Genomic DNA, 10,826 nt, shown 5'->3' with positions numbered 1-10,826 from the left:
ATTGAATTCTTATGAGGATACCATTAAACAGTATATTTTAAAGCCATTTTAATATTGTGTAGTTTCTGCACATTTAGAGTCTTGTACTTCCCTGGTGGTCCAGTGGTTACGAATCCGCCTGCCAGTGCAGGGGCTGCACGTTCGATCCCTGGTCCTGGAAGATCCCACATGCCGCAGAGCAAATAAGCCTGTGCACAACAGCTGAAGCCCCTGTTCCCAGAGCCTGTGCTCCACGAGAAAAGCCGCTGCAATGAGAAGGGCTGGGCACAGCAATGAAAAGTAGCCCCGGCTCGCCGCAGCTAGAAAAAGCCCGTGTGCAGCAAGGAAGACCCAGTGCAGCCAAAAAATAAAATAAAATGAATCTGTTAGGTGGGTTAAAAACAAACAAAAAAAGCACCCCCGTGTAGTTTGCTTTGTATGCCTTTTATTCTGGTGAATTGCATCTCCCATCAGGCATTTAAGAGGCTTGTCTCTTCCGCTGGCGGTTCACTCTCCCGGTCTGATATCTTCTGGGGGTGCGGTCAGGGATGGGGTGTGGTGGTCTGTCTCTCACTCTCTGGTGTCGCTTTCGCAAACAAGCTTCTGGGGAATGAAAGACTTAAGAACAAACATGGGGTGGCAATTTGTGCTATCAACATTCCAGACGTCGGGGTTGGGGAGACAGGGGGACACCGGAGAGGCGTCTCTGTTGCCCTTCTGCCCTGCATTTGGAAGGTTGACCTTCAGGGGACTCAGGCTGTCCTCCTCCTCCACTGTGCTTCTGTTGACACAGGCAGCCTCGTGCTCCTCCAGCTTCTTGATGGGGACTACGTGACAGGCGTTGTATTTGCAGCTGGCCATCTTTTTGGCTTTCTTGGGGTTCTTTCTCCGGCATGATGCCAGGTGGTACTGAAATCTGCTGAGTGGGATTCTGTGGTAAGGGTTGTAAGGGCAAATTTCTAAGGCTTCTGGCTCCATGGGAATTAGTTCTTGAAGCAGGGTAGCCTGCTGCCTGGAGTCACGATGAAATGCCCTTCATGGAAAAGGCCTTTGGTAAGAAGGATGGAGCAGTCCTCCGTGCCAGCGCTGCCCCTTGGAACTCTGGAGCTGCAGGTCTGAACAACTCAGGCTGCCTATTCTTGGGACCACAAGCGATGGGTCGGAGGAGGAACAAGGGGCTGATGGGAGCAGCTGCACAGACAACAGGCAGTCATCAAGTGGCATGTGAGACGGAAGGACCACACAAAGCAGATGCCAGAGCCCAAACCACAGTGGCCCCTCAGGGAGCTGAAGAAGGGACGTGCCAGCCAGCCCTTGCCTTTAACTCTCACTTATGTGCAGCTGCCGGGCAGCCGTGGACAGTCACAATGGGCGTTGTGAGTCATCAGCCGAAGTCCTGTTGTCCTTTACTTTCAAGGCATGAGATGGGCTTGGGGAAAGCTGCCATTCACAACTACTGGTAACATGTCATCATTTACCTATCTTTCTGTTTTTTTGTTTTTTTTTTTTTTCAGTTGAACTATATGTTAGTTTCTGGCTACAGCCAAGTGATTCAGCTATACACACACATATATTCTTTTTCATATTCTTTATCATTATGGTTTATTACAAGGTGATGAATATGGTTCCCTGTGCTGTAAAGTAGAACCTTGTTGTTTATTTTACATAGAATAGTTTGTTTCTGCTAATCCCAGACTCCTAATTTATCACTTACCTGTCTTTAAACTTACATGTTTAATAGCATTTGTGATATATTTGGGTTTAAATCTACCATCTTCTTTTATGCTTGGTTCATTTCCTTCTATCTTCCTTTAAATAGACTTTTAAAAGCTCCATTTCTCTCACTAGTTTGTAAGTTATACATTGTAGAACTAATCGTTTCGCGGTTACTCTACAAGTGAAAACAATCAAAGCTAATTTATCAAGGCTTAAAGTTTTTTTTTAAATTAATTAATTAATTTATTTATTTTTACTTTACAATTCTATATTGGTTTTGGCATACATTGATATGAATCCACCACGGGTGTACATGTGTTCCCAAACATGAACCCCCCTCCCTCAAGGCTTAAAGTTAATAAGTATTAGCTTCTTTCTGGATAATAGAGCTTTGTCTTCATTTACATCCCTCGTGATTTATTATGTTTTGTTCCCTGTTTTTGTGTGTGTGTGTGTGGCAATACCTCATGGCATGTGGGATCTTCCTTCCCTGACCAGAGACCAAAGCTGTGCCCCCTGCAGTGGAAGCACAGAGTCTTTAACCTCTGCACCACCAGGGAAGTCCCTGTTCCCTGTATTTTAAGCCTAATTTTAGAAGTATTGCTATTATCAAAGTTTGATTACACTTGTGTTCACATTTATCTCTCTCTCTTTTGCACCTCAACTCACTATGTGGGATTGCTTTGTTTCTGCTGGAAGTTTTCTATTTTTAGAATTTCCTCTTGACACACTCTTCTGATTTCATTTGTCTGAAACCATCTTTATTTCACCCTCATTCTTTTTTACTTATTTATTTTGACTCCGCTGGGTCTTTACTGCTGCACAGGCTTTCTTCTAGTTGCCGAGAGCCGGGACCACTCTCTAGTTGCAGCACGTGGGCGTCTCACTGTGGTGGCTTCTCTTGTTGGGAAGCACAGGCTCTAGGGTGCTCAGGCTTCAGTAGCTGCAGATCCCGGGCTCCAGAGCACAGGCTCAGTAATTGTGGAGCATGGGCTTAGTGGGTCCCCAGCATGTGGGATCTTCCCAGACCAGGGATTGAACCTGTGTCTCCTGCATTGGCAGGCAGATTCTTGACCACTAAGCTATCATGGAAGCTCGCACTCTCATTTTGAAACCCATCTGTGTCTTTTCATAGGTCTGTTTCAAAGAACTTTTATCTTTGATTTTCCTACAGTTTCACTAGGTTGTCGACCTGTGGATTTCTTTATACTTATTCTCTCCTTATATTTATTGGCCGCACTTCTGGGTTAGTGTCTTTCATTCGGTTTGGAAAATGCTCAGTCATTGTCTCTTCAAATAGCTCTTCTACTTTATGCTTTTACTTCCACTGAAATGACATTTTCATTCTACTGACATTTCATGTCTAAAGTGAGTTTCATGGCCACACCTAACTTCAGGGATCAAGGAAGTCCGGGGTTGTCACATGCATAGGAGGGGGAGAATAGGGACTTTGACAAGAGTCCTGACAATGTCCCCATTCTGTCTTTTTTGTCACCAGTAATTTTTCCCCCTTTTCTCTACACATGCAGAGTATTCTGCCTCCTCCCCAAGGGAGAAGACTGACCAGACTGGGAGAAGATGTTCAGTCAGTGCCCACTGGGACCTTCCCGGGTTCCATGCAGGTTCTGCATGGGTGGGAATTCTAGTGCCTCCAGCTAAGCTGTCCCCTGTGAAGAATGAGAGGCTTGCAGAGTTATGCTCACTGTACCCCTGCCACCCACTGGAATGTCCTCTACACAAGGACAGCTCCTGGTATATTTTGCTGAGAAAGGGTCTTTGGAAAACTGTAACTTCCATATCATTTATGCAACAGAGAGTCCATTTTCTCTAAGCCCGAAACCCAGTGTTGAAGGAGCTATCGGGCCCATGGGGAGTTAAAGGTGATTCAGCATATGCTCTGATGTGTCCCCAAAACCCAGCATGGTGTTTGTTGATGATGCTCACAATGTTTTTTTTTTTTTTTTAATTCCCATTCCCATAGCCTCTTTCATGCCCAAACCAGGGGTGGCTGAGGCTCAAGTGATTCAAGCATCTGTAAGTCTGTGAATGGAATTGATAATGAGAGCATTTCTTCTGTCACTGAAATCCACATAATAGGGAACAGGGCATTAGCCGTTGTAGGTTTCTTTGTGGCCAAGAACACATTAGTGGGGCAGGCTAATGTTTAGTCCATTACGGAGAGAGGGAAGACCAAGCTCATTAATGCTTCTAATGGACCTCTTGAATGGTCCTCCAGCTTTCAGCCTTCTCCCAGCATCTACTTCATGTCCGGGATCTGACAGGTCGCTCACCATAGCAACCGGATGGGAGCGAGGGATGCAGATCCACCTGTCTGGGCGGCACTTCTCCGCCCTGTACATGTCAGAGACCAACACTGCAAGCGAGGTCAGATCTGCCTTCCAATCCCTCCCTCCCCACTCTGATTGTCTTGAGAGATGCTGCCGACAGCTGGAGATGCAGAACGTGCAGAAACAGTGTTTCCTGAAAAAGAAAAACTGTGCGTCCTGGGCAGCCAAGTCAGCAATCATCATTATGAGGTGGGATGGAGGATCAGAGTCACCATAAATCCGAATCCTTCAGCCTCCGAGGGACTTCAGGTCAGCTTCTCTCTCAGGGCCAACACCCCCTCCCAGGCATCCCTGAAGGACAATCACATAGTGACAGGGAGCTCCCTGTGACCTGCCCCGCCCAAACATTCCCTAGTTAGCTTTATCCTGCATGCGCGCTCACTCACTCAGTTGTGTCTGACTCTTTACAACCAATGCACTGTAGCAACATACAGTCCATGGGGTTGCAAAGAGTTGGACACGACTGAGTACGCGTATACTCAGTAGCCTACTAAATGTGCAATAGTCACACGATTATGTCTAAAGCAACAATCTACATACTTTAAAATTACTTTAGGGCTAAAACATTTCTAACCATTGTCTCAGTCTTCAGCGAACTGTAATCTCTTTACAACAGTAACATCAAAGATCACTGATTACACAGATCACCAAAGGACATTTAATAATAACTTAAAAATTAAAACTCTGCAAGAATTGCCAAAATGTGACACAGGGACATGAAGTGAGCAAATGCTGTTGGAAAAATGACTCCAACAGACTTGCTTGCTGCAGGGTTGCCAAAAGCTTTCAATTGATGAAAAACACAATAAGGGCTTCCCTGGTGGTCCAGTGGTTAGGAATCCCAGTGGTTAAGCCTGCCAACATAGGGGACATGAGTCTGATCCCATCTAGGAAGATTCCACGTGCCTCAGGGCAACTAACCCCGTGTGCAACAACTTCTGAGCCTGCTACAAGAGAAGCCACCACAATGAGAAGTCTGCACGCTGTATCTAGAGAAAGCTCTTGCACACCCGGAAGACCCAGCACAGCCAAAAAAGAAACAAAACCACACAATAAAGCAAAGTGCCGTAAAGATGAAGTGTGCCTGTACCAGGACGCTTCAGCAAGGTCCACAGTGACTCTGCCTGAGGGATTCCTGGGGCCACGATGGTGGCCCCAGAATCCCCAGAGCTACAAGTAGGATCCGTGCTTCAAGGAATGTCAGCTTGGAAAAAACAAGCTCTGTGTCATAAATTAATACAAACGGAAAAGACAATTCATTCGAGCATCTGTGAGGAACTGAGAGAAACATGTCATTCTAGGCCACAGAGACAACCTCTGAGGTGCTGACAAGCTGCCCTTTTCTGGCCACATTATCTGACCACAAAACAGAAATTAAAAACAAAGGGACAAACAGAAAAAAAATTAAACCACTTGGAAACTGATTCCTAAATAACTCAAAGAATGGAACAAAACTGCAATTATAGGCCATTCAGAACACAACAATTGGAACGCCACATAGCAAAACTCATAGAATGTAACAAAAGACTCCCATGGCACAAATGTTTGGGTTATTAAATGGGGAAGACTGAAAGTTAATGAAGCGTCCAACTCAGGAAGCTAGAAAATATGCCATAAGATAAACCGAGGGAGAGAATTAAAAGTAAGGGTAAAAATTAATGACACAGAAAACATAAAAAATCAGTACAACTGATAAATCTAAGACTCAGCTACTTATAAACTGGTATAAGACCCCTAGACTTATAAGAGCTCCCTAAAGGGAGGGGGTAGGAAGCACGTGAGAGAGAGGACATGAAAGGAGAAAGAAAAAGAAAGAAAGAAGGGAGAGAGGAAGGGAGGAAATTAAGAAAGAAAGGAGAGAGGGAGAGAAGAAGGAAGGAAAGAAAGAAAGAATAAAGGGAGGAATGAAAGACAGGAAGAAGGGAAAAAAGAAAATGAAAGGAAATGTAGCCAAAGATGCAGAGAAGAGTTTTCACATTAGAAGAGAATACTAAATACATATTACTAAATGCTAAATACATAATACTAGTTAATTTGGAACGTTCAATGGAGAATGCATGTCAACTCAGGCTGCCATAATAAAATATCACAGACTGGGTGGCTGAAAAAAGCCCAAGTTCACTTTCTCATAATTCTGGAGCCTAGATATCCAAACTCTGTGTCTAAGGGGGTCTCTGTTTGCTCAAGCACCCTGAACAGAAACAACTCAGACCTCATTCCAGCATCAGTGGCGGAGTGTGACGTGGGGCTGGGGCCCGAGGTGCTAGGAGCCAGCCCTCCCGACGCTCCCCAGGGGTCATGTCGACTCTGAGTGTGAGTCGAGGACAGTTGCCCTGTGGATTTGCTTCCCTGCTCCCAGCTGCTTGGAGCTCCCCAGTTTTACGGTTTCCTCCTAGGGATGTGACTCTGTCTTCATCTGGCTTCTTCCAGAAGCAGAGCCTGAAGCAAGGATTCAAGTTCAAGTTGTTTACTCTGGAAGTGCAGGTAAGGTTGGGGAAGTCAGACACCTTTGTATGTGTGCTCACACACAGATAATAAAACAGAATGAGACAGAGACGTCTCTGGCGGTCCAGTGGTTAAGGCTCTGCACTACTAATGCAGGGGGGCCTAACGCAGGGGTTTGATCCGCACTCAGGGAACTAAATCCCCCATATGTGCTAAGTCGCTTCAGTCACGTACAACTCTTTGCAACCCCACAGACTGTAGCCCACCAGGCGCCTCCATCCGTGGGATTCTGCAGGAAAGAATACTGGAGTGGGTTGCCATGCCCTTCCTCCAGGGGGTCTTCCCCACCCAGGGATCGAACTCTCCTCTCTTATGTCTCCCACATTGGCAGGCGGGTTCTTTACCACTAGCGCCACCTGGGAAGACCAGATCCTCCAAGCCACGACGACAGATCCATGCTGCAAGGAATATTGAAGATCCTGCCTGCCACAGCTAAGACCCAGTGTAGCCAAGCAAATAAATTTACTGAGACAAAAATGGCAGCAGTTTATTCTCTATACTTTTTAAAAACTTCCATTGAGTATATTTTTCCGTAACAAGAAACCAAGCAAAAATCATATTTAGAAAAACATTTATGGAAAGGACTAGAGATTTGCAAATACTTTAACAAGTATTGTAATAGGGTTGGGTGAGCGCACAGCTGTTAGCGTGAGATCTTTAGCCTATGCTCATCAGCGCACCTGTTTGCGAGTGAGAGTATCGCGAGACCTTTAGCGCCAGACCCTGAGTGCAAGTTTCGGGGTCCTGTTCTGCCAATGGTCAGCTTGCATGGGTCCTCGAGGCAGAGTGCATGAGGGATGGATCAGAGCCTTCTCCCGGGTCCCTCCAGGTCCTTCAACCTCAGGGCAGCAGGTGAGCTGAGGGCCCGGGGCCACGCTGAGGGCTGTGTCCCCCAGATCTCCTGCATCCTCGCCTCACCACGGCCGCCCACCAGCCAGGCCCCCGGGCCCCAAGCAGGAGGCAACCCCTCCTACATCCCCATCTCTGTGACCTCATGGCGGTGGCTGTATCCGTGGGTCACGGTCCATAGAGGCTTCATCTGTTGGAGTAAATGGACACCACCATTAAGGTACCAGCTTCAGTCTCTCCACTCAAGTTTCCAAACTTGGCCCAGCATAGATCAGTCGCCTACTCCTAGGAGGTGGCCAGAGGTCACGGTTAAGTTGCAAGGACACTGCACAGAATTACTTAAGGTCCACCTCTGTGGTCGGGGATGTTCTCAAAGGAGGACAATTGTGATGAGCTGAGTGGAGTGAACCTGCTTGCTATCTGCTACATGTATTTCTCTGGGTCCTGTACAAATGATTATCTCCAGGTTAAATGGCAAGCCTGAGGGCAGGTGGGGTCCTGGGCTCCTGGCTTCCTCCGTGATGATGGCTGGGTGGGGTCTGGAGAACCCAATCCTAAGGGCACCGTCAGCTGAGATTGGTCACCTCACTTGATGTCTTGACCACTGACGGGAGGATGCAGACAGGATGCTGCAGGAAGCCTCCCGGCAGGGTACTTGACCCTCGCAGGAACCCCGTCTTTTCAGCCCAGGACCTTGAAGGATGGGAGTTGAACTTTGGGACCCTGCCCTATCTTGTGAGATCAGAGAATAACATTTGTTTGGTGGAGGTTTCCAGGAACATAGGGATCTGACCTCCAAGAACAAAGAATCTTGACACCAAGAAGTTTGCAACAACTAACCACACCCCTCCATCACCTTTCCTATAAAAGGGCTTTGCTGAAAGTTTTCAGGGATTTGGGGCTTTTTTAAGGCTCGAGCCACCCTAATCTCCTTGCCTGGTCCTTCAGTACACCTTTTTGTGCTCCAGGCTCTGACGTTTGGGTACTGCTTGGCCTCACTGTGGCCTCACTGTGTGTCAGGCACATGGACTTGCTATTCAGTAGCAGTATGGGTAATCAAGCCATCTCCCTCCCTCTGAAGGCCTTTGGGGAAACTTAGGGGAAAAGGTGTAAAGCACAGAACCCAGAATTACCCCAGCCAAGGGGTAAGGAGGCTGGAACGTGTGTACACCAACTTCCAAAAGTCTCATTTGTTGAGAGAGTGTAAGTTCCTTGACACTTCCAGTCTGCCAAGTGTGGGCAGTTTTAGAAGCAAGAGACACTCATCTCCCCCACTCCCCTCTGTAGATGCAGAGACTGGAGGTGGAAGCTGGCCAAAACACTGAAAAGTCCCATGGATATGCATGAGGCACTGATCACTTCCATTGCGGAGGGCACAGGTTCCAACCCTGGTCAGGGGACTAAGATCCTGCATGCCTCACAACAAGGCCAAAAAATAAAAATAAATTTAAAAGAAAATGAGGTCCAGGAAAGAGGGAGTTGGCCTACACAGGAAGTGTTGGTGACTTATTCGGTGACTTATTTCTTACTTGGTAAGCTGGTGGTCCAAATGTTTAACCACCAAACTCAAGTTTTTTTTTCTGATTTGTAGCATCTGCCAATTTCCATGGTGTAAACACTCCTGCCAAGGCCAGTTTCAAGCTACCAATGATTTAATAACCAGCTCCCAAATCTCAGCTATTGTGAGCGTCACCCAGCTCACCAGCCATCAGTCCTTCCTTCCCGTATTACATTTCACCGCAAGGTTGTGAGCATGTGGTTTGGGTTCCTTCCTGGTTTACGTGCTCATACAGAGTTTCCTGGGTTTTCCCTTTGATCACTTCAGTGAGCATCTGAATACCACTGTCAGTCATCTGGAAGTCTCTTCACTTTCAACCTTTAGGTGGCATTTCATGGATGTGCATTGATTTGAGGACAGGGAGGAAAAGTTGCTGATGCCCAAGGCTCTCTCTGACTTCTCAGAAGGAAATGCCAACTTCATTGGCCAGACTGCAGATTGGTGAGTCCACTTCTACTAGTGGGAAGGTCACCTGCTCTTCAACGTGCCCCCTCATGTGGCTGGGTGAGTGCCAACTCCCTCTTTCCTGAACCTCATTTTCTTTTAAATTTATTTTTATTTTTTGGCCTTGTTGTGAGGCATGCAGGATCTTAGTTCCCTGACCAGGGATGGAACCTGTGCCCTCTGCATGGAAGTGTGGATTCTTAACCACTGGATCCCCAGGGAAGTCCCTGGATCTCATTTTCTAATACACCTGTTCTGGTGTGCTGGGTTGCCACGTAAAATACAGGACAGCCAGTTAAACTTGAATTTCAATTAAACAATGATACTTTTAAAGCTCAAGTTGGGCTTTGCTGGTGGCTCAGACAGTAAAGAATCTGCATGTAATACAGGAGACTTGGGTTTGATCCCTGAGTTGGGAAGATCCCCTGGAGAAGGAAATGGCAATACACTCCAGCATTCTTGCCTGGAGAAATCCACAGACAGAGTAGCCTGGCAGGCTACAATCCGTGGGGTCACGAAGAGTTGGACATGACTGAACGACTAACACTTTTACTTCAAGTCCTAAATATTGCATGGGACATACTTATGCTGAAAATATATATTTATGTGTCCAAATTGGATCATGTTTCAATGCACGGTGGCTGCATTTTCCCCATGTTAGAAGGATCCTAGTGAGAGGATCATTTTTGTTTTTGTTTTTTTTAAGTTCTTCGAGGTCTAGCTCAGAATCCCCAAGGATAGAAATTTATTACCCCACAATGGGAATGGGATGTTAGCCTCAGTCACACCACAGGGGCTGAGATAGCTGTGAAATTTTGAAAGCCTAGACACTCAAGCTTCCAACAACAAGTAGTTAAAGCTGATGTAAGAGCAGATAAAAATAATAAAATTAATTTTTTATATTCATTAATAAATGCTCTTCTGCCTGGAGATGATCTATCATATAACATGTCAGTTTAGGGAGGTTTATTTTTTTAATTTTTTAGGTCATTTATTACATGACATATTTCTCCAAAGCTAAGTAAATATTTTTATTAAAAAATTAAGAAACAAAAAATTCTTTGGTGTTTATCTAAAATTCAAACCTACAGGGGCATCCTGTATTTTTACTTGCTCTATCTGACAACCCATGAACTGGTGACCTTGTCCTTGTCCCAGTCCAAGCCCAACAATAATAGTGTGGAAACTTGGGGTTTGTATCTTCTTTTTTCGAGAGTCTGTCTCTTGCGAACTTCATGAGATGGGCTGGTTGGCAGAACAGGAATTGGTATTCCTGGGTTCTCCAGCAAAGCACCATCAAACATCAGGAAAACCTTACTTTGAAGTCTAATAATTTGGATTTGCGTTTGGGATTCAGTTTAAGTCTCTGATGAATATAACCTGTGCACATTTATTGTCTCACCTACTTTGTTTGGCTTAGTGCTGTC

At 45.9% G+C, this 10,826-nt stretch overlaps 1 protein-coding gene across 1 annotated transcript; it reads right to left on the bottom strand.

Moving 5' to 3' along the window:
- Nucleotides 1-549: 549 nt before the first annotated feature.
- Nucleotides 550-957, bottom strand: GTSF1L (gametocyte specific factor 1 like). The gene has a single exon (XM_040248349.1). The coding sequence runs from the start codon at nucleotides 955-957 to the stop codon at nucleotides 550-552; it is 408 nt and encodes a 135-aa protein (XP_040104283.1).
- Nucleotides 958-10,826: the final 9,869 nt, after the last annotated feature.

This window comes from Oryx dammah, unplaced genomic scaffold (genome assembly GCF_014754425.2).
Source record: "Oryx dammah isolate SB20612 unplaced genomic scaffold, SCBI_Odam_1.1 HiC_scaffold_10, whole genome shotgun sequence".
NCBI lineage: Eukaryota > Metazoa > Chordata > Mammalia > Artiodactyla > Bovidae > Oryx > Oryx dammah.
The sequence above is the reverse complement of the archived record's forward strand: the minus strand, read 5'-3'. Positions and strand labels throughout refer to the sequence as shown.